This window comes from Heterodontus francisci, chromosome 37 (genome assembly GCF_036365525.1).
Source record: "Heterodontus francisci isolate sHetFra1 chromosome 37, sHetFra1.hap1, whole genome shotgun sequence".
NCBI classification, from domain to species: domain Eukaryota; kingdom Metazoa; phylum Chordata; class Chondrichthyes; order Heterodontiformes; family Heterodontidae; genus Heterodontus; species Heterodontus francisci.
Genome location: NC_090407.1, coordinates 14,671,789 through 14,696,595, shown reverse-complemented (window position 1 = coordinate 14,696,595; position 24,807 = coordinate 14,671,789). Strand labels below are relative to the sequence as shown.

Here is a 24,807-nt window from a genome sequence, read left to right as displayed (position 1 = left end):
TGGTTTGTCATGAACCAGGTGAGTCCTGGGTAAAATAAACAGACTGAACAAATATCAAGGACACATTTGTGCAAAGATTGAGGACATATTGTTGTAAGGGGACAGTAATGAAGTGATTATGAAGTTCATGATTTCAAATCTCACTATATTCAATAGTGAAATTGAGCAGTCTCCAGAAAAAATGTAATGTGCTGTAAGATGCTATTCTATTCGATGAATTTGCTATGACTGTTTTCCCTCATATTTTACCTTTGCTCGAAGAATCTCATTCCCAAATACCATAGCTCTCTCAAAAAACCGTTGGTTTCTCAACCGCCAATCATTAGAAACTACAACTCCCAGAATGCAATGGAATCATCTTCCTTTAATCCCCGATTCCATTGGTGGAAAGTGCTGTCATTCCGAGTGGAAAACCCAGCGCTTCCGGTGGGCTGACTGACTTTCCGTCCCGCCGCTGAATTGGCAGTTTAAACGGTTTTCGGAAACCTGAAGCGCAATTTAGAGTCAGACGTCTGGGCCGGAGTCAGGGCGAGGGGCCACTGTGCGGATAGGCCGGAGTCAGGGCGAGGGGGTCCGGTGCGGTCAGGGGAGGGGCCACGGTGTGGACAGGCCTGGAGCAGCTGCGATGAATTTCTCCGAGCTCTTCAAACAGTCGAATCAGCTGTGCAGACTGTCTCCTGACGGGAAATATTCGGTAGGTGCTTGCATCGCTGCACGGTCATTGAGAAAGACATAGGTTAGTTAACAAGGGCCGGCATGGATTTGTTAAAGTCGAATTGTGTCTGACTAATTGGGTGATTTCTTTGAAGTTACAGACGATTGGTCAGCGTAGTACAGTAGATGTATATATGGACTTCAGGAAGGCATTTGACAAAGTACTACACAGGAGGTTTAATAAGCTGGAAGCTTGTGAAATTAAAGGGGAAGTCGTACAATGGATACAAAATTGGCTGAGTGACAGGAAGCAAATGTTAGTGTAAAAGCAAAATACTGCGGATGCTGGAAATCTGAAATAAAAACAAGAAATGCTGGAACCACTCAGTAGGTCTGGCAGCATCTGTGGAAAGAGAAGCAGAGTTAACGTTTCGGGTGAGTGACCCTTCTTCGGAACTGGTTAGTGGTTGGATGTTTTTCAGACTGGGAGGTGGTGTTCCTAAAGGTCAGTTTTGGGTCCACTACTCTTTTTTTTCTCCAATTATTATAAACCCAAAGCTAGAGTTGGGTCTAGGAAGTAGTATTATGTTTACAGATAATACAAAATTTGGCGAGTAGTAGATGGTGATGAGGATAGTTATCAGCTTCAGGATGATATAGACAGGATAATGAAATGGGGGGGGGGGGAAGCATGGCAGATGGAGTTCAATGTGGTGAAGTGATGGACTTTGGAAGCACTAATATGGAAAGACAGTATACTATAAATGGCATAATTTTGAAAAGTGTAGATGAGCAGAGATCCCTTGGTGTCCATATACACACTTTCTTAAGGGTGGCAAGGCAAATTGATGTGTTTTTTTTAAAAAAGCACATGGGTTACTTGGGTTTATAAATAAAGGAATAGAATATAACAGCAAAGAAATCATGCTAGCATTTTATAAATCACGAATTAGCTGGAGTATTGTGGACAATTCTAGACACCACACCAGAAATGATGTGAAGACCTTAGAAAGGATACTGAGTAGGTTTAGCAGGATGTTATCAGGCATAAGGGCCTTAAGTTATGACGAGATTGGAAAAGTTAGGACTGTTCTCCTTGGAACAGAAAAGGTTAAGAAGTGTCCTAATAGAGATTTTCAAGATGGGTTTTGATAGAGTAGATAGAAAAAAATTATTCCCTGTGGTGAGTGGGTCAATAACTCGAGGTCATAAATTCTAATCTAGATCATTGGCAAAATCTCACGAGGGGAATAGAGAATATTTTTTTCCAGAGTTGTTGGGAACTGGCACACTCTACCTGAAAAGGTGGTGAAGGCTGATTCTGTAAATTAATATTAAAAGGGTTTTAGGCAGGTCCTTGAGGATGAGGAACTTAAAAGGTTATCAACAAAAAGCGGGGATGTTGGAACTAAGCATGACTGCTCTTTCAAAAACCCAGCACAGGCACGATGGGCCAATGGCTGCCTGCTATGCTGTATGTTTTTATGATTCTATGCACTGAGGATTTAAATAATACAATAATAAATGCCACCTCTTTCTTTTATAATTATGTACATCATTGACCGTGGTAGTAGCACTGCTAACAGTTTGAGGTGATGAATTAAGAGCATCACCTGAAGTGTATTCATTTGAGTTGGACTGCGAAGCTGCCAGTGCCCCTGAGTAGCAGCAGTGCTGCTCATTTTGGTTTAAAATGTTGATCTGCTTTGAAGCCTTTTGATTCTAAACACTGCTCCATTTGTTCAATTTGCTTTGTTTTGTGTTTCTTATGTTATGTTCAAGTGAGGAGGGGTCAAAGGGCTTCTCTTTTTTTCCCTCCTTGTTTTACCACAGCAGGTTTAATTCTTAAAGTGGATGTACTGGCCAATTCAGTAGGTGTTTGATTACTTACTAACTATGATCATAACAAGAACCAATCGAACAGGATTTCTTGAGTTGACAGAGGTTAACTTTATTGTACCTAAGCCAAACTTATAAAAAAATAATAAACAATGTACCAACTTTCGCTCACACACACACATACTCTGGAGGTTTACACACACACAAATAGGTTACAGAGTGGGGAAGGTAGATTGGTTGAGTTAGAGAGCATTTAAAAAATAAGTGTACAGTTTGGCGTTTGATGATTTGGCTGGCTTTTAGCTGAATTTGGTGAGCCTGAAGCTTTTAGATTGAAGAGGTAGATGACTGGTTTGGTTGGTCTCTTAGGGACAGCGATGCGGATGATTTCCTCCAACGGGGTTTCTGATTGTAGCCGGAGTATGCAAAGGTGGTCAGTCAACAGGCAGGATTTGAAAGCTTTCAAGTTGGAGTAGAGAGAGAACCCCCCACATGGGTCTGCACATGTCAGAGTCCAGTTGCTTCCCCTCTGCTGTAGAGAAAACACCAGCTTAAAAGTACAGATGGGTAGGGGCTTGTCACATGACAATCACTCTGATTCAGACATAGCAGTGAGCAGAATTTCTTTCTTTTGCTAAAAGAAAGAGAACCAACAGTTCCCTTAAACTTCTTGGGTCTTGGTTCTTGCTGTGGAATTAGCAGACATTTCGTTAGCCTCATCATAGTCCTTGCAGTGCAGGACCGACCTTAGGCTAGCAAAGTCATTTTTTAAAAATGACTTTTTTAAAAAAAAAAAAATACATATATAAATTCAGATCTCCAGTCAGTGGATTAAAGAAAATTATCATTCAACAAAGCACATTGGCATAACACTTTTTTAAAAAAATCATTAAAGCTTAATGTTTGCTTGATATTGATTGTCCTAATACCATTGAAGGTGAGTGAGCTAGTGTTGGAGCTTATCTCTGAATATAGCTTTAGGTGAATAAAATATCTATATTCCCTGTTATAATTGTGTATCACATGGGAACTCTATGCTGTGCGATTATGGGTGTGAGTACTTGCTTTTACATAGCAAGTCTTGTGTGATTCCACTGCATGGTACAGTTTGATGGCTCCACTTCGAACAGTTTTGGAGTGAAACCTGGTTGTATCCTAGCCCCTGCTCTGTTTGGCATCGTCTTCTCCATGCTCCTGACCTTCGCCTTTCCTGCAAATATGGAAGGAGTCTACTTGTACACTAAGTCAGATGGCAAGCTCAACAATCGATCAAGGCTGACAGCAGAGACAAAAACACATCACGTCCTGTTCAGAGAACTCCTCTATGCTGATGCTGCGCTCATCGCTCACACGGAATCTCAGCTACAAAGACTCCTGGACTGTGTCTCCCGTGCCTGTAACTTGTTCTCCTTGACTATAAGCATCAAGAAAACTGTAGTCATGGAACAAGGTGTTGCATCTCCATCCCAATCACACTAAATAACACCCCACTGGAAGTGGTTAGAAAATTCTGCTACCTTGGGTTCACGGTGACAGACAATCTGTCCCTTGAAGCAGCGCTTGATACTCGCATAAGGAAAGCAGCTACCACCTTTGTCCAACTTGTGAAATGCGCATGGAATAACACCAAGCTGATCCTTAAGACCAAGCTCTTAGGTTATAAGGCCTGTGTTCTCAGCAGCTTGCTGTATGGCTGTGAAACGTGGACGACTTGCAGCTACCAGGAAAAGAGGCTCAATTAGTTCCATCTTCGCTGTCTGTGGCACATAATGGGTATATCCTGGCAGGAAAAAATCATGAATGCAGCAGTCCTCTCAAAGGCAGAGTTTCCAAGTGTGTTGGCACAAGTCAAACAGAGGTGGTTTTGGTGGATCGGACACGTCCACAGGATGCAAAATGGCTGCGTACCCAAGGACCTTCTGTACGGTGAGGTAGCCGGGGCCAGAAGACCAGTGAGGTGACCAAAGTTCCACTTCAAGCACGCTGGCAAGTGTGACATGAAGGCCCTAGGTGTCGACTGTCACACCTGGGAGTCACTAGCTGGCGAAAGAGGGAAATGGCGACACGTTCTGTGGACTGGTGTGCACCACCATGATGACCAGTTGCTCCAGCAGCTTGGCAACAGGCACCAACGGCAAACAACAACTCACAGCGTCACTTGGCAACTTCACGTGCAACACTTGTAGCAGAAACTGCCTCTCGGGGATTGGCCTTCTCTTGATGCACCTTTGTTGATGGCTGTGAAGACATTCCACCTAAATGGATTGTTTGCTGCATGTCTATCATCTCGTAGATGGAAGGATGCCAACCAACCTTGTGTGATTCAGGAAACTCTAGGCATTCCTTCATTCAGTCCCCTTTTTTCTTGCTCTGTTGCTGTTTTACCAAATTAAATTGAACATAGTTTCACTGTTAGATGCCACCCCATCCCACCCCAGCTAATACAAAGAGACTGTCATATGTGAAACATGAAGATGTCTGAGAGATCACAGTTGTCATAGATTTCTGTATTTGTTGACATATTGATATATACCAATAAAATCTTTTTGCAATGAGAGTACACTTTTTTCCTTTGAGATGTTAACAGACTTTTGAAAATTAGGACAAGTGGCTGGAATTGTCAATAGTTGCAGATGGTTGTCCACGGGCAAGTTTGAAACTTTGCTGCATTATTTTAAATAACATTTTTTTAAAGTTAAAAGATCATACACGTAAGTTTAAAAATAAGACATTCTAGGCCTTTTTAACTTGGAGAAGGAAAGTTATCACCCCACTGCCTACTAGTAGGATTTATGTGTAGGTCATTGATGTGAAAGGACAATGCTCTCCCACAGAGTCTCTTAGAATGGAGGTAGTATCCACTATTCTGGAGGCAATGAGACTGAATAACCAGTCCGCGTAGTGTGAGAAATAGATTTTTATTCCCAAAAACTAAAATTATTTATTTAAATTATTATGGAGAATTAATGTATTTGATTTTTTTGTGCAGGCTGTTTGCGTCCAATACCGACTGGTAATCCGTGATGCGCACACCTTGCAGGTTCTGCATTTGTACACGTGTTTGGATCCGATTCAATATATTGAATGGTCTGCAGACTCTCTCTTCATCTTGTGCGCTATGTACAAGCGTGGACTCATACAGGTAACATGGGTCTATGTCTGAGTATTTTCCTTTGTTTAGAATGTCTTTCACTTCCATTCATTATCCTTCAACAGAAAAATTAGTATTGTATGCCATACAGTTTTGCAAGTTGTCCACTCCAGTATATGGCTGCATTTAACAAACAGGAGGCCTGCTGCTAAGGACTGAGAACACGAATGATTAAATCAGAAAAGACCATTCAACCTGTTCTGGCTCCTGTGCATGATCCAGTCTGAATATTTTCCGTTTCTTTCCTGCTCTGCGGTGTATTTAGTGAACTAGTGGAATGTGCCTATTTTAGGCATTAGATAGTGGATTAGCTTAAACCAACACACAGATCTGAGCAATACATTTAAATAATTTGGTACATTCTTTACTGTATATAAATGCAAGTTTTTGTTGGGTCTGCTCAATTTAGATAAGTTATTTGTCACCAATTTTTCAGCCTGAAAAAGGAGTTGGCTAAGGCAACTGGATAACCTGCTGTAAATTAGTGAGGATTGTCGTCCATATAGTACTTGCAGCAGGGACCCAAATCTGTCGGAGCTTTCTGTCACTGCTGAGAACTATCTGAATGCAGTTTAGGATCGAATGAGTTGTTGGGGGAAGGAGCACTTTATTAACTTCTGTCTATTGTTTTATGGTGTCTGCCTTGGTTCAGTGGCAGCATTCTCTCTGAGGCAGAAGTTGTGTTATTCAAGTTCCACTCGAGATTTAAGCCCATAACCTTTGCTGACTCTGAGCAGGTGTTGCACTATTGGAGGTATCATCTTTTGAATGAGATGTTAAACTGAGTAATAGCACTCAGATGAATGTAAAAGATCCCATGGCACTATTTGAAGAAGAGTAGATAAGTTCTCCCTAGAACCCTGGCCCATATTTATCTCTCAACCAACATCAAGAAAAACAAATGATCTGGTAATTATCATATTGCTGTTTGTGGGACTTTGTTGTGTGAAAATTGGCTGCCATCTTTCCTACTAAGACCACTACACTTCAAAAAGTACTTCATTGGCTGTGAAGCACTTTGAGATGTTCTTAGGTTGTGAAAGATGCAAGTTCGCTGCTTCTTTATTTTATTCACCTGACAATCCAATTCATTTGAGCCAACTATTGCTTCATCCAGGTAATGCTCACCTTGCACAATCAGGATCTCCAGCCTTCTCTAAAATATGTCAAGCCATTGTGCATGTCAGTATGTGCCATCTCTTCTACATGTCTGCACACAGTGTAGAGCTTTGAAGACACTTGAGCATGATTGTCTTGGGCGAGCATTGCTTCGCATATGCACATTATAGCTACCCTGGTACTCACTATTTAGTACTTCAGGTGTTTGGATCTGTGTCGTGACCTTATCATGGGTTGGTACAGTGCACCTCATAATGTACATTGGCTTTTGCAGTATTGTTGGCTCCAATTGTTACACAGGAGCCAGCATAAGACTACTTCACTGCAGCGCACCTCTTTAGAGTGATCTCCTTAGAGGATGTGGGATGTTCCGAGTTAGTAGAAATGCATCAAGGGAGTATGGTGGATAGGTGGGCTAGATGGACTGATGCTCATCTACATGTTAATTATTACGCAGTGGGCTTCATCTCTGCTCTTAAGTCCAAGGGCGCAGACTTGAATGTAAATGGCAAACAACTACTTTAGCCATTCATCGTGAGATCTGGCTGGACCACAAAGCACCATTGGGTGCTGCTCTCCTCTACCAAATTGCTAACAATACCAGGATCATCCTGTAATACAGAAGTAGCCCTTAGCTGCTTCTCTCTACTGCAAACTGTCTTCTTAAACCCCTCTCCCCTGCCTCCTATATCCTCATTTCAAACAACAAGTCCAAGCAACTTATGGACAGCTTTGTCACTCAGATTGAGACTATCCGTTTAGCTGCCTCTGCCACTTCCCTCCCTTCCCCTAACCCACTGGCCAAACATCCTCTAAGGTTCCTCATCCCACTGGAGCCCTCAACTTCCATCATAGTCTGGCTTCTCTCCTATCTCCCCTCATGCTCTGTGATCCATGCGACCTCTCTCCTCTCAATCTTATTCCCAGCAAACTGTTAATCACCCAACTTCCCTTCCAGGCCCCCATGTTAACTGTTCTCCTTCAAATTTGTAGTCATCACTCCTCCTCTTAAAAAAAAAAAAAAAAAAAAAAAAAAATCTTGGCCCCTCAGTCCTGGCAAACCACTGCCCCATCTTTAACTTCCCTTTCCTCTCAAGTCCTTGAACATGCTGGTTCCTCTTAAATCTGTGCCCATCTTTCCCAGAAATTTATGTTTGAATCCCCCCAATCAGGTTTCTGCCCCTGCCACAGTACTGAAACGGCCCTTATCAGCCACAAATTACATCCGATGTGACTATTGTTATGGCCGACAGCTCAAGTCAAAGCCCCCAATCAAAATATATAATTCTGATTGCGGTGGGAGCAATGCACTATCAATTCAGTCCCGTCACTACACAGATCACCTAACATGTCACTTTAAACTTCCCAAACTAAAGAAATCCACAGCCAAATTGAACCATCTATTAACCCCCAAATGAGGTGAACCAAACCAGGTGTCTTTAGATCAACAAATTAACTGTTTAATTAGAAAAACTAAACTCTTAAACATCACTATGAAATAAACAACATTTAAAAAAAAAAAGTCCTTTCAGATTTATGCACCTGCTGAAGTGGAATCTTCCAATGTGGAACTGTCCAAGGTTCCTTGAAGTCCTCGCAGCTGTCCAAAGGGGGGGGAAAAAAAATGTCCAACATCTGAAGCTTTAACTCCTCATCCGTCCAGCAATGAATTCAGCGATTACAGTTCAGTAGTTAAAGTAATTGGTTATTTTCTTTGAAGAAATTAATTTGGCTTGACATCAGAATTCTGAGTATAATAAATAGGGTTTAAACAGGCAGAGGGAGAGCTCTCTTATTTCCTTTCGTATATGCTGGCAGACAGTCTGTGTCTGTCAGAAGCCAGTTTTTTAGCTAGTTAATCGCAACAGTGTATATTTTGCCCTTGATCTCTGGCTGTTGCCGGGTAACCAGGATGCATTTTTTGAAGCTGGTTGGTTCCCTCTGCGTATGGTTGTACCCAACGGCAACCATGCATCGTCTTGGTAATTCCTGAGGCTTGCTTGTTCTTAAAGCAATACTGATCCTTTTACAGCCTTAGAGGCACATGGCATACTTCCCGGAAAAGAAAAAAAACTAAAGGATCATAACACTATGATAGAGAAAACCATCTCAACTTGTCTGCAACCTTTGGCATGGTTGACTACACCCTTTCACCCCCAATGCCTCTCCACATTTGTACAGCTGGGTAGTAATGCACTCACCTGTTTCCATTCTTATCTGTCTTGTAGCCAGAGAATCATCTGCAATAGTTTTTCTTCCCACTTCTGTACCAGTACATCCAGAATCACCGAAGGATCTATCCTTGGCTTCTTCCTACTTTTCATCTACCTGCTACGCCTCAGTGAAATCATCCAAAAACACGGCGTCAGATTCCACATGTAAACTGAGAACACCCTGCTCAACCTTGTCACCAATTCTCTTGACACCTTCACCCTCTTAAGTGTCAGACAGCTTGTCCACCATCCAGTATTGGCTGAGCAGGAATTTCCTGCAACTAATTTTGGGAAGACTGAAGCCATTGTTTTTGGTGCCTAATGCAAACACTGACTTCATCCCCCTCAGCAACTGCCTGAAGCTGAACCACACTGTTTGCAACCTTGGTGTTGTATTTGACCCCGAGCTGAGCTTCTGACCATATATTTGCACTATCGCAAAGATCGCCAATTTCCACCTCCATAACTTCACCTGACCCTACCCTTGCTTCAGCTCATCTGCTACTGGGACCCTTATGCCTTGTTACCTCTAGACTTAACTATTGCAATGCACTCCTGTCCAAACTTCTATCTTCTACCTTCATTAACTTAAGATCACTCAAAATTCCACTGCCTGTGCCTTAACTTGCATCATATTACATCCATTCTTCATCCCTGTGCTTGCTGACCTATTATGCCTCCTTTTTAAAAAAAAAAAAAAAATTCTCATTCTTGCTTTCAAATTCCTCAATGGCCTTGCCCCTCTACCTGTGTAACCTCCTAGTCCTGTAATCCTCCAAGATATCGGTGCTCCTCCAATTCTGATCTCTTGAGCAGCCTGGATTTTAATAGTGGCATCATTGGTGGCCATGCCTTCAGCTGCTGAGGGCCTAAGCTTCATCCTTAAAACTCTGCATCGCTTACCTCTTCAAAACCTACCTCTGACTAAAATGTTGGTCATCTGCCCCATCATCTACTTGTGTGGCTTTGTGTCAAATTTTGTTCGATAACGCTCCTGTAAAGCTCCTTGGGATATTTTACTACATTAAAGGTGCTATATAAATTCAAGTAGTTGTGATGAAAATTGGTAGGGAGTATTTCATGCATGGATAAGTGCAAGAAGTAGCTTTACTTTTGATGTAAATTACAGGGATGTTTATTTTTTTAAATTGTATGCCTAGAGCCATGCACCTTGAGGGAGTTGATGACCTCAGGTGGGAAGAGTAGAAAACTGGTAGGAAGTTACTTCAAAGTCAAGGTTAAAATCAGCAGCATGTTCATACTCCTAATGTTAAGTTCCAGAAAGTGATAGGACGTAAATTTGTGCTAGTGATGCCAAGTTCCAAAGCTCTTGACTGCTATCAGGGAGAGGTTTGTTTTAAAAACCAGAGTGGATTGGAAAATGTCTAGGTGGGCCAGTTTAATGCACATCTCGAGTGCCAAAAATGGACTGAAACAAATTTGCACTCCAGTATCTCTGGAATTCACCAGCAAAATGTTTACATTGCAGTAAGATGAGGAAGGAGGCCACCTGCTAGTTAGTTGGCCAGCTTCCACTTTGTATCTCCCTGCTATCCATCCACATTAATGTCGTGGTAAATGGGGCTTAATCTTTGGCCCACTGACTACAAATGAGCAGAAAATTTAGTCCTGTAGCATCATGTGGAAAATCAAGGTTGCATTCGCAGTGATATTTTATAATGTATCATCAATGTGCTTTGCCACTGCTTCACTTAAAATCCTAGCTGAAAAAATGCACATCCATGGAGGTGATGGTTGTCACAAAATTTTGTGGTTACTGGATATTTGTAATAAAATCAATAGATAAAAATGTACCATTTATTTTGTTAAATTAATCCGTTTACACATCTCTTGATAAACATAATCAATCTGACCGTGTTCTGACGTGTTACAACCAAGGCGGAAGGAGTGCACTGTTTTTCTGGTTCCACTTCTCCACAGGTCACAACATGTATTTAAATTTTTTTTTCCCGGTTACCGATACAGTAATGAACAAAATCCACCAACCAGATTTCTTTAATAAACAGCAAAATTATTTGTTTATTATAAAACCAGTCTTAACCAGTAATGAAGCAAAGCATAAACAGATTGAAATATAATAGTTCCCTTTTGACCTTAGTCTCTGTCTCTCTGTCTCTCTGTCTCTCTGTCTCTCTGTCTCTCTGTCTCTCTGTCTCTCTGTCTCTCTGTCTCTCTGTCTCTCTGTCTCTCTGTCTCTCTGTCTCTCTGTCTCTCTGTCTCTCTGTCTCTCTGTCTCTCTGTCTCTCTGTCTCTCTGTCTCTCTGTCTCTCTGTCTCTCTGTCTCTCTGTCTCTCTCTCGTTAACTAGAGCTCTATTACAGAAAGAAAACTGAATACTTTGGCCAAGTACTTGCTAATTCTTGAAAGAAAAAGAGAAGAAATGGAAAGATGTCAGATGTCCTTTGTTTTGGTTTGGCGTCCCAAGTATGCGCAGATGGCTGTCACTGGGATCTTCCTAGAAGAGTTCTTGTCTGGTGACATTGCAGATTAGTTTGGGCAGACTTTCCAAGAAAAATGCAGCAATAGTTTCAGTCTGTTTCTTACATTTGCTTCTCTGAGCTTCTTCAAAGAGATGGAAAAACTGTCAGGCTTTTCAAAGAGCTGGAACAGACTGAGTTGGGGTTTTCTCCAGCTGTCTTTTTAACACTGTGCACACACCCAACCCACTGTCCAAAGCGAAACCAAAAACAATGTCACAAGAGTCAAGCCTCCTGACCCCTATAAATCTTGAACTGTCACTTCTTCATAAACATCTTTCTCTAAGTCAAACCCCCTCCCCCCCTGCTGGGTAATTATCTGAAGTTGGGTGCCTTCAGTAAGGGCTTGTTTTTAGCACTCCTTGATTCTTCCAGTAACTGTTGTTTACAAGCTTAGTCCAAAAAAACTTCTGATTACCACTTTTGAAAAAAAATGTTCCAGCATCTATGGAATTTTTTATTCAGTTTTAATGCACAAATCCTCATAATTTAACAAAAAATATGGAAGCACTCGTAACACATGAGCATCTTTGCAGTTAAGCAGACTTAAAAATGTTTCAGATCAGAGATGCTAGAAGTTTTTAAATATAATGCACATTGTATTAAAATGCAAATTTAGGAGAAAATTGCAGCTTCAAACAAACCGAAACAGTAACCTTTCAGTTTTACATAATTTCCAGGAAAAATATAAAATGGCCTATTTGAGAGTATAACTATTATATTTTTACTGTGTGTGTGTCTGTGTGCATATCTCTTCTCCATTTTCAAAGTGTTAACTTGCACTTTTTCTGCCCTTTGGTGCCATCACCCCTCGTCACCCATCCATCCTTTGTGTTCCATAGGTACCTGCAACCCTCTACTGTCTCATCCCACAAGCGGTCATTCTTCGTGCGTGAGGCTTGACAGTAGTTGTTAGCAGACTGTTCAGCTACCTCATTAAAGAGAAGTGACCTAACCTTGGGCCTTTGTAGTTATTATGCCACAGTTCTATCTCAAATAGTGAACATATACTCTTGGCAGCTCAGTTGCTTTCATTATTTACCATTTTCTTGAATTGGTTGCAATGAGACTTGGTGCTGAATATTATAGAATACATTTCAGAATTTTAAATATTTTGGTAAGTTGCAAACGTGATTTTTTAGCATTTCTGTTCCAAAAGTCAAGTCTAGCACCAGGCAATCCTTTGCAGGTTACTAGTGTTCTTTGGAACAACTGCTGTATTGTGGGTTTTACTCTCTGAATTGCAGATGTATTGCAAGATTTGTAACTTCTGCCTAAAAGTAGTTACTGCACAGTGGGTGGGAAACAAATTGACCGCTCACGCTGGTACCTTGTATGTGCAAAATCTGCATTTAAAACCACATTGTGGGTATTAATTATGTTTTTAAAGTTTAGACAATTGTCGTAGCTACATATGAATAAACTTTATTCACCATTGAATGTAAACCTCTCAAGTCCATTACCTGCTAGCCAAGGTGAGCAAAACTTAGAAGTATCAACATTCTATTGCAAATTTTGATATCAAGAAAGGCATTTTAGGTAAGAACACCATTACCTTTGCAGAGGTATCCAGCGCCGGTCTTTCATGGTGCAGCTTCTTGTCTTCTAAAATTGTCTACAATTTGAAATGTGGGTTGAGTAGCTCTTCTCTATCTCCTTCAGACTGAGTGAGGGAAGCTGCCTATTTTATGCCAGATTGTTTGTGTAGTCTGTGATCGTATTTAGCTTGTGGCTTTTCTTAAAACAGGTCTGGTCCTTGGAGCAGCCTGATTGGCACTGCAAGGTTGACGAGGGATCGGCTGGGTTAGTGGCCTCGCGCTGGAGTCCAGACGGACGTCACATTCTCAACACGACAGAGTTCCATGTAAGTGAGGGCAATGCCCCCACAGCAGAGCATCAACTGTTGCTGTCAGTAGTCTTGTGCTGAAATAGGAATTAGGCAGTTGTTTGACTGCCACTTGCTCTGCTTATGTTACACAATATTATATGGCTATGAGGGAGTTAAAAGGCTTCTGTACAGTGATGGAATTCAGCTACCACAATAAACTGATAATACAGCTTGAATTATCTAAGTGTCTTGGATCCTAAAATATGTTTGTGACTTTTTAAAGTAACTTGCTTTCACTGGTGCCATGAGCTTTAGAAAAGCGTATGAAGTACAACATGGCAGGGTGTCTTTTGCAATATATACTTATTAAAATTGTTTTATTCTAATAATTGGGCGGCACAGTGGTTAACACCGCAGCCTCACCGCTCCAGGGACCCGGGTTCAATTCTGGGTACTGCCTGTGCAGAGTTTGCAAATTCTCCCTGTGACCGCGTGGGTTTTCGCCGGGTGCTCCGGTTTCCTCCCACAGCCAAAGACTTGCAGGTGATAGATAAATTGGCCATTGTAAAATTGCCCCTAGTGTAAGTAGGCGGTAGGGAATATGGGATTACTGTAGGGTTAGTATAAATGGTTGGTTGTTGGTCGGCACAGACTCGGTGGGCCGAAGGGCCTGTTTCTGTGCTGTATCTCTAAATAAAATATCATTGAAATTTGATCTCTTACTGAAATGCAAGGCATGTGGTGTAATAATTTTTTGAAGTCTGATCCATTTGTGGGTACCTGCTATTAGGCGGCTTGAGTGTTCCTTTCATTGGCAAATCAAATGTTAATTTATATATTATAATGAATAATACAAAGAACAAGTGTGTTTCCAATGCTGTCCTGGTGAGTCTCCCATTCTTCAGCGTTGGGCAACTTCAGCCCATCTAGAACTCTGCTGCCTTTATCCTACTCATCCATGACCACTGTCCTTTCTGATCTACATTGTCTCCTGGTTCCCCCAATGTCTCAAACTTGTGTTTAAACCCCTTCATGCCTTTGCCATTCCTTATCTTTATAACTTTCTCCAGCCTATAAAAATTCCTTCCCCCAAACTCTCCATTCCTGTGTATCGGTTCCTATTTTGCAGGCTCCCTTTGCACACCATCGGTGGCTGTACTTTAATTTTGGAGTTCCTTTCCTAAACACATGCACCCCCATCTCTCCTTTTAAGGCTCACTTCTTTCACCACATTTTTAATCTCCACCTAATATCCCCTCCTTTGGCTCGACTCCCATTTTCTGCTTGTGCATTTGAAGTGCTTTGGGATGTTTTTGCTATATCAAACATGCAATATAAGTGTGGAAAGCTGTCATAGTTTGGGGAAACTAAATATTGAGAACTTCAGACATTTTAAACAGAGCAAAGATAGATTGGAGGTACAATTATAGCCAATGTACATATATATGTACACTTTCCAAGTTTGCTTACTAGGTACTGATCAGGATTGAGGCCTTTGGTTGATTATTCCATCCCCTAGTCCAGAATCATTAAAGCTAATAGTACATATACTGGCATCTTGACTGAGATCAGTTAATTTGGCACAGATCAGATTCTGTACCATGCTGGATGTTGCAACTGTGTCTGCAATCGGGGGCCTGCAATTGCTATTTATGGATATTGATGCAGATTCACTCTATTCAAAGTGCTGTGAAAGGGAAAATTGAAAAGTGCATTTCTCTGTGAGGGATGCATTGTCTCCAGTTACTGTAGCTTTTAAAACATTTGGTACAGTGTGTTGTTGAATTTGTCAGTTCCATAGGTCTCCTCCTAATCTGTTTATTGTGTCTAGTCTGAAAAGGACTAGTGCGGAATACTTTGCGAGTTAAATTTCACCAAAAACGATACCATTCCCTTCTACTTTGTTAAATGAAAGAACGTGGCGGCAGGATGAAGTATTAATTTTTACCTTTTTGATGAAAAAAGATGAGGAAACTCTGAAAAAGCTTTTTTGCAGCTGTTCTGCATCAAATGACAAATAGACCACTTGAACATTTCAAACTCATCATCTTTTCATAATTTAAAATAAGTACATATTTTCAGATTATTTCTGCTTGATATTACATTGTTCTCTTCAGGGTAGCTGAAGAGGTAGGCAGCTTGCTTTGGCAATGCTGCTTTTCAGGGAAAAGCTAAGTTGTATATGATAATTAGGTGTGGGTCTTGCCTTTTGAATTACCATCCTCTTGAGAAAAAGCTTGGCCTTCAGTATGTACCTGAATTGCCCCTGCAAATATTCTTCCCTGTATACAAGCAGAGGCTACATAAGCTTATAATGTACCCAGAACGTTAATTTTGTATTTTATCTTGCAAATTTAACATTAACATCAACATCGGCGTAATGAATGGCGTGTTCGATCGCTGACCTCTTGTCTGGCTTGGGTAATAATTTCTGATTCCAAATTTAAGGTATGGACACACAAACCCAACACGAGTATTGATCATTACACAAGAAGCACAAGAAATGGGAGCAGAAGTAGACCATATGGTCCATTGAACCTGCTCTGCCATTCAATATGATCATGGCTGATCTTGCGCTTCAATTCCACTTTCCTGCCCGCTCCTCATATCCCTTGATTCCCTGCAAGACCAAAAATCTATCTATCCCAGCCTTAAATGTATTCAATGATGGAGCATCCACAACCCTCTGGGGTAGAGAATTCCAAAGATTCACAACCCTTTGAGTGTAGTAATTTCTCCTCATTTCAGTCCTGAATGATTGACCCCTTATCCTGAGACTGTGTCCCCGTGTTCCAGATTCCCTGACCAGTGGGAACAATCTCTCAGCTTCTACCCTATCAAGCCCTTTCAGAATCTTGTATGTCTCAATTAGATTGCCTCTCATTTTTCGAAACTCCAGAGAGGAAATTCATTTCAAAACAATGCGAATGGCATAGTGTTTTCAGGGCACCCGATTCATGATATCGTTGTCGAGTTTCTTTTCTATTGCAATTAGAGATTTAGTCAGACCCCCGAATAGGTATATCATGCATGTTACTCACTAAATTGTGTTGACCAGTCATGTGATCCTTAGAATCTCAAACTGGTCTAAGACTGAGGTGGTCATGGTTCACAAATGTTGTCAACTGAAAGGAATTGCTGATCTTAACTGGTTTGAAATGCTTGAAATGAAGCGTGAAGGAGCTTTTCTATGTTCATCATTTGTTAGTGATGCAGCAGAGCTTTGGGCGCATTCCAGCAAATTTTGAACAATGTTTTAGGATTGTGTAGTCCCTCTGTTACAGTGTGCAGGAATCAGATTGTGCCAGTCCTCGAAGCGTATGGTGTGCAGGAGTGTCCTTTTTGCTTCTGTCGGACTGCCCAGTGAATTTAGGCAGGGTGCCAGGGACCTACAGTAGACTGAGATACAAACAGTTGCTCTTAGCAAGTCTTTAGTGTAACTGTTTTTCAAAAACGTGCACCACAGCATCCTGACACATGTGGTGTGAAATTCTTACAGCTGGTAGAGTTTGGAGGCAGTGTGTCTGCTGCAGTCTGAACTTGCTTTGACCTCTCGCATCTAGATTCGCTGAAGTAGCATTGGCATCTGTCAGAATAAAGTTCTGTGCTTATTTTACCAGACTTTTGCTCTGCTTGATATGCAGGCAGAGTGCAAAGACCCTAGTATTTGATCATTCAAACAACCCCAACTTTATTTCTGTCCCCCACCCCCCATTTTAGAATTATTGGAAACTCTCCGCATAAACCTGTGCTCAAGGTAGGTTTGTGTGAGGCCCCGAAATAGCTTGCAGAACTTTGCATGTAGTGCTCATGTACTACTTTTGTACCCATGGGTATCTTCAACAAGCAATTGAACTGGACTGTCTTCATATAAATTGACCTGAAAATTCTGATAATTGTGTGCCCCTCAAACTCACGTGTTCCTGTGATGTGGGCAAGGGGAAACTTCAACTTCAAACAGATCTGGTTCTCTTTTTTTTTTCCATGCTTGATTTTCACACCTTTGTTTTGCAGGGAAAAGAACAGTAGCTAAGAAGTTTCATTTTAGATTTTTATTTTTATTTTTGAATAATCTACATAATTTGAATTTCAGACTATAGGAAATACCTTGGTCCTCATGTCTGGTGTGTATAGGGGAGTGTGGGATGGGGGTGGTGGAGATGGGGCTGTTAGTTGTGTTGCAAACTATTAGTCCTACAGTGCTGTACTTGCAATTGTGTCAAGGGAACAGTCATCACCTGGCCATTCCTGTGCTATTCACAAATGGCCATTTCAGATAGCATTGATGGTGAGATGAGTACTTTGAGGGGGAAGATGGAGAGAAAAGGAGGAAGTCTCAACTGGAATGTGAACACTTTGTGCTTTCTCTGGCCTCACCCCATCTATATTCTTGTAAGCACAATAAACTTTCCATGTGGGTACATGTAGACCTTGGAATGTATTCACTGTCGTTTGGATTGGTCACACTCGCTCTTGCTGGTCCTTTTGGAGGTCTCGCTTTCATGCTCCGGACCAAGAACTGGTAAGTGGAATTAGACTGGATAGCTGATTTTCAACTGGCAATGGCACAACCTATTAACTGTTTGGACATAAATGTAGCGGGCATGATCAAGACGTTTTCAGATGACACAAAAATTGGCCGTGTGGTTGATAGGAGGATATCTGTAGACTGCAGGAAGATATCAATGGACAGAAAAGTGGCAAATGGAATTCAACCTGGAGAAGCGTGAGGTAATGCATTTGGGGAGATCAAACAGGGCAAAGGAATACACGATTAATGGGAGAATATGGAGAGGTGTAGAGAAAGTGAGGGATCTTGGAGTGAATATCCACAGATCCCTGAAGGTAGCAGGACAGGTCAATGTAAGGTAGTTAAGAAGGCATATGGAATTCTTTCCTTTATTGGCCGAGGTATAGAATTTAAGAGTAGGAAGTTTATGCTGGAACTGTATAAATCATTACTTAGGCCACAATTTGAGTACTGTGTGCAGTTCTGGTCACCTCATTACAGAAAGGATGTAATTGCACTAGAGAGGGTACAGAGGAGATTTGTGAAAATGTTGCCAGGACTGGAAAAATGCAGCAACGAGGAAAGATTGGATAGGCTGGAGTTGCTCTCCTTGGAACAGAGGAGGCTGAGGGGAGATTTGATTGAGATGTACAAAATTGTGAGGGGCCTGGATAGAGTGGATGTGAAGGGTCTATTTACCTTAGTGCAGAGGTCAATGACTAGGGGGAATAGATTTAAAGTGATTGGTAAAAAGATTAGAGGGGAGATTAATAAGAATAAGGAGATGGCAGATGAATTGAACAGGTATTTTGCATCAGTCTTCACTATAGAGGATACAAGTAACATCCCAGAAATAGCTGTACATCAGGAAATGGAAGGGAGGGAGGAACTCAAGAAATTATAATCACCAGGGAAGTGGTACTGAGCAAATTGTTTGAGCTGCGGGCTGACAAGTCCCCAGGTTCTGATGAACTTCATCCTAGGGTCCTAAAAGAAGTAGCTAGTGAGATAGTTGATGCATTGGTTCTAATTTTCCAAAATTCCCTAGATTTGGGGAAGGTTCCATTAGATTGGAAAATAGCAAAGTAACTCCTTTATTCAAAAAGGGAGGGAGACAGAAAGCAGGAAACTACAGGTCAGTTAGCTTAACATCTGTCTTGGGGAAAATGATAGCTATCATTAAACACGTTATAGCATGGCACTTAGAAAAATTCAAGGTAATCAGGCAGAGTCAACATGGTTTTGTGAAAGGGAAATCATGTTTAACTAATTTATTGGAGTTCTTTTGAAGAAGTAACGTGCTACGACCCAGGCGGGAGCGGTGCACTGTCAATTCAGTCCCATCACTCCACAGGTCGCACATATTGTTTTCCCACCCAATTGGAAACAGCCAAATTAAACACTCCAGTAACCCCCAGTATAAAACAGACCAAATCGGGTAGCTTTAGACAACAACAAATTAACTATTTATTAAAACTAAATCTTAAACACTATTAAGATAAACCTAAGTCTAAAGACCTTAAGTTATTTTAACCTAACTCCCCCATTCTCTCACCCACACTCAAAAATCAACAATTAACCATTTTTAAAAAATGTTTTAAAAATCAGCTGTTTCTTAAGGTTAAATAAATAACTGGGTGATAAGTCTTTGTGGGTTACATTCCTGGGTGAGGTATCCTAGTGTATAAAAAAGATGCCCCTTGAAGTCTCCACGCGGATTTGATGAAACAGTCTTTTCTTGATGGGCATTCAAAGCACTTTGGCTGCAGCAGGCATCAAACAGTTCTTTCAACATGGGGTTTGGATTTTAAAATTGGTAGATTTCAGTCGAAGCTTTACTGCGAATTCCAGAAAATGCAATCAGTCAAGAGAGTTAATCTTGAAGCAAAGACTCTTAGATTGGAAGTAAAGAAAAAGGAATTTTGCTACCTCCAGCAATACAAATGTTCTCTTCAAAAGGGATTTTTTTCCTCCTCAGGAAATTAACACAGCCTGTGGCTCATTGTAGAATTTCTGCTGAGAGAATTCTCTTTCAAGGCAAGCACGCTTCACTGGTGTCTCAAAACTGGTTTTTATACACCGTTAAATTGAAACACTACACCATGTGACCTTCTTTCCTGCTGTTGCCTAGGTAACAGGTGTAGCTGTGGCACACTGTTCTCAGAAATCTCAAACTTCTCTCTGTTTTAAAGGTACACTGTTTTTAGACAGAGTCTTAAAGATACACTTTTTAAACAGAGGAGAATAAAAAAGCTCTGTGACACATGTGCTGTGGATAAAGGGGAACTGGTGGATGTACTGTATTTGGATTTCCAGAAGGCATTTGATAAGGTACCACATCAAATGTTATTGTGGAAAATAAAAGCTCATGGTGTCTAGGGAAACATATTGGCATGGATAAAAGATTGGCTAGCTAACAGGAAACAGAGTAGGCATAAATGGGTCATTTTCTGGTTGGCAAGATGTAACGAGTGGTGTGCTGCAGGGAACTGTGCTGGGGCCTTACCTTTTTACAAATTATATAAATGACTTGGATGAAGGGACTGAAGGTATGGTTACTAAATTTGCTGATGACACAAAGATAGGTAGCATATAGATGTTTGGTAGTACATAATTTGAGTATTACAAATAGAGACAAGTTGTCAAAGCTTTTCATCTTGCACTCATTAGGACAATCCATAAGGATACCAATGTAAGGGAAAACAACAACTTTATACTGTATGAGAAGAGAGTGCTGATTGGTTGGCAAGTGAACTCTGGTAGAGGCGTTGCCATGGAGAGTGCACCAGTTAAGTGACTGACAGTTAACTGCCAAGCTTTGTTTGGAATTTAAACCAGGCGGCTTGACTCTGGTCATGACATTGCCCTGAGGAATGAACCAGTGAATGGCTGTCACTTATTTTGTTTGGCTGAAACAGGTGCAATGTTTGTACATATTCTTTCTGTCTGCAAAGAACAGGGCCCTGTGTATTCTGCATGCAATAATTTCCTTGCATGTCTTGATAGGCTCCATCCTGCGCTCAAATTCACCTTTGAAATGGAGCAGTCAAATGACCTCCCTTTCCTTGGCTTACTAATGGAGAAATCTGCGAAGGGGTTCTCTACCACAGTCTACTGCAAACCTACCTTCACTGGTCAGTACACACGTTGGGATTCTTACAGTTCCACGCGCTACAAAATTGGCCTTATCGGCAACCTCGTAAATAGGGCCCAAGCTATTTGCTCACCATGCAAGCTTGATGCTGAAATAGGGTGAATCAAAGGCATCCTGCATGCCAATGGCTACCCTGATCAGATCATTTCTTCCTGTAGATCATGCAGACTCATGAACCGGCCTACGGCTGTCATTTGTGGCCCTGAAAAGTGCCCAGTCTACCTCAAATTACCCTGGAAGGATACTGTATCCCAAAAACTCGAACAGGTGAAGCTAGCTGTTTCACGCTGCTACTATGCAGTAGCAACATGTGTGATGTTCGCCACTAACTGGATGCTGCCGTCTAGCCAAAAAGATGTCCTGCCTATCACACAAATGAGTAATGTGATATATGAATTTCAATGCCAGTGTGATGCTAGGTATATAGGCCGTACGTCCCAAAGACTGGCGGATCATATCAAACGTGTCCCTTATGCTGTTTGCAACGGGCAAGGTACAGGCCATACCCAACCAGCCTGTGCTTGCAAAACTCAAAACACAGTGTCCAACATTAGATGTGATTCTGTGATTGGACAACATTTGATAAATAATCCTCAGTATGCAAAGAATTACGCTGACAACCAATTTAAGATTGTCAGTAGGGCTCGCAGCGTGGTGCATTTGCGCGTACTGGAGGCTACATGTATTAATACACAGGGCCCTGTTCTTTGCAGACAAAAAGAATATATACAAATATTGCGCCTGTTTCAGCTAAACAAAATAAGTGACAGCCATTCGCTGGTTCATTGGTCAAGGCATTGCCTTGACCAATCAGTCAAGCTGCCTGGTTTAAATTCCAAACCAAGCTTGGTAGTTAACTGTCAGTCACTGTTAACTGGTGTATTCTCTGTGGCAATGCCTCTATCAAACAGAGTTCACTTGCCAACCAATCAGCACTCTCTTCTCATACAGTATAAAGTTGTTGTCTTCCCTTAAATTGGTATTCTTGCGGATTGTCCTGATTACAAGACAAAAAGCTTCAACGACATGTCTTTTTCAGCAATAGGTAGGATAGTAAGTTGTGAAGAGGACATGAAGCTACAAAGGGATATAGATAGGTTAAGTGAGTGGGCAAAGATCTGGCAAATGGAGTATAATGTGGGAAAATGTGAAATTGTCCATTTTGGCAGGAAGAATAAAAAAGCATATTATCTAAATGGGAGATTGCAGAGCTCTGAGATGCAGAGGGATATGGGTGTCTTAGTGCATGAATCGCAAAAGGTTAGTATGCAGGTTCAGCAAGTAATTAGAAAAGCTAATAGAATGTTATCGTTTATTGCAAGGGGAATTGAATACAAAAGTAGGGAGGTTATGTTTCAGTTATACAGGGCATCGGTAAGACCACAGCTAGAGTACTGTGTACAGTATTGGCCTCCTTTATTTAAGGAAGGATGTAAGTGCGTTGGAAGCAGTTCAGAGAAGGTTTATTAGACTAATACCTGGAATGGGCGAGTTGTCTTATGAAGAAAGGTTGGACAGCCTAGGCTTGTATCTGCTGGAGTTTAGAAGAGTAAACGTATAAGGTCCTGAGAGGTCTTGATGGGGTGGATGTGGAAAGGATGTTTCTCCTTGTGGGAGAATCTAGAACTAGGGGTCACTATTTAAAAATAAGGGGTCACCTGTTTAAGACAGATGAGAAATTTTTTCTCTGAGGGTCATGAGTCTTTGGAATTCTCTTCCTCAAAAGGCATTGGAAGCAGTATCTTTAAATATTTTTAAGGCAGAGGTAGATAGATACTTGGTAAGCAAGGGGGTGGAAGGTTATGAGGGATAGGTAGGAATGTGGAGTTGAGGTTACAATCAGATCAGCCATGATCTTAAATGAAAGGCAGAGCGGGGTCGAGTGGCCTATTCCTGCTCCTAATTCATATGTTTGTCTGAGATGAGGAAAACCTTTTTTCACCCAGAGGGTGGTAGGGATCTGGAATTCGCTGCCTGAAAGGGTAGCAGAGGCAGAAACCCTCAACTCATTTAAAAGGTGTCTGGATATACACCTCAAGTGCTGTAACCTGCAGAGCTATGGACCATATGCTGGAAGGTGGGATTAGGCTGGGTGGCTCGTTCTTCGGCTGGCGCAGGCACAATGGGCCAAATGACCTCTTTCTGTGCTATAAACTCTGTTTGATTCTAAGAGTTAATTCTTTGGTCCTCAGATTGTATAATTCTTGATGGTATTACACTTCCTTTGAAATGTGCAGCTTGTATTTTAGTTGTAGTGAAGAGAGATCCTGTTTAGAATGATGCAATTGAAAATGGTGATTCATGTCTGAAAATCTTCAGACTGTCCCCTCTCTGCACTGTATCCTAAAATGAGCATCACACAAATGGTATTCTTAGGATCTTGCATCAACTAGTTAGAGCCAACTGGTCTGTGAGTATTGGTTTATTTTAGTCAACCTCCTAATAATTGTGTGAACTGCTTGGTAGTATGTTTGTGATTTGTCTGACGGACAAATATGCATTGTCTGATAAACCCTCTTCAAGATTGCATCAGTACATTACATTAAAAACTGTGTGCAGAAATATCAAGTCTGAGTTCTCTACTGTCTGGTCCCTATTATTTGAAAAGCATGCATGAGGAGTTGAGATGGGGTGATAATCTAAACCTGGGCAATGAAGCCAGAATTGTTTTTATTTTAAAATATTTCACTAAATTGAGCGTTTGTGGTCCACAGATGCTCCCTGAACGGTGTACAGATAACTCTAAAATGTGAAATGAAGCCCTTTTGAGTGGATGTAAAAAATCCCACTCCACTACACAAAAAACAGCAGAGGAGTTCTGGTGTCCTGGCCAACATTTTATCCCTCAATCCACCCCTGAAAAAGATCTGGTCGTTAATTTGTTTGTGGGACCTTGCTGTGTGCAAAATTGGCTACTACATTTCCTACAATACAACTGTGACTACAATTCAAAAAGTGTTTCATTTTCTGTTTGTTATGCTGTTTGGTGTAGTCAGTAATGTCTCCTCAAATCTAGTTTGGAATTAATGTACTGGTACCTCTGTCCCTGCAGTCGCACTGTATAGTTTCAGCGAGTGCCTCAATCCAGCTTTTGTAAGCTCGCTCCCATTCAAAAACAGCCAAAAAATTCCCTTTGAAAAATAACTACCTACCTGACTCTGGGCACTTGAATGTTTTAAGTTCTGCATGTAGAAATACTACCACTTTTTACATTTTTCTTTGGAAGGTGAAAGGAGTTAACGCTTAACAAATTAAAACAAAAAAGTCAATTCAAAGTTCAGGCAGTACGTTTTTACACACACGGTCATTGAACAGTTGCCTAGAGAAGACCATTGGGTTTAAGTATCCACTGGATGCTGGTGAAGGAGGGGATTGATAGACCATTGGAAAGCTAGGTTGAGAGAGGTACCATAACTTTTTCTTAATCTTAAAATTTCCTTTTTTAAAATTAAATGTTCACCAAACTCTAAGGGGATATTGATTTTATTTTCTTTCCCCATGCATAGGGACATTGATATCAGCTAACTTGGTATGAATCTGGGATGGTTGGGTATTACATTATCCAGTAGCCTTTATTCTTGTTAGGAGGGAGGAGAAAATTAATTTGTTGTTTCCTTCTATCACAGTATTCTGGTTATTATAACCCTTAGCTCTCATTGTCTAGGTAAGTAGTGAAGAGATTATGGAAGAGCTTCCTGACTGTAAATCATTTGTGATGAAGGAGGGAGAACTGAAGAGCAAGTCACCCTGGGATATCCTGACTGCTGTTCCAGGAACTGGCTACAGATGTGCAAGGGTGTGGAGAAAAAACTTCTTGCTGCCTGCTTGATCAATTTGCAGTG

The 24,807-nt window shown here is 41.2% G+C and overlaps 1 protein-coding gene across 1 annotated transcript in view; it reads left to right on the top strand.

Annotated features, from left to right (window-relative positions):
* The first annotated feature begins 421 nt into the window (after window positions 1–421).
* The window catches only part of wrap73 (WD repeat containing, antisense to TP73), a 50,909-nt gene continuing 26,523 nt past the window's right edge, over window positions 422–24,807 (top strand). Inside the window, exons 1-3 of the mRNA XM_068017151.1 lie at window positions 422–694; window positions 5,483–5,635; window positions 13,221–13,337. Coding sequence (XP_067873252.1) covers window positions 626–694; window positions 5,483–5,635; window positions 13,221–13,337 — 339 coding nt within the window. The 5' untranslated portion in view covers window positions 422–625. The remainder of the gene's footprint in view (window positions 695–5,482; window positions 5,636–13,220; window positions 13,338–24,807) is intronic.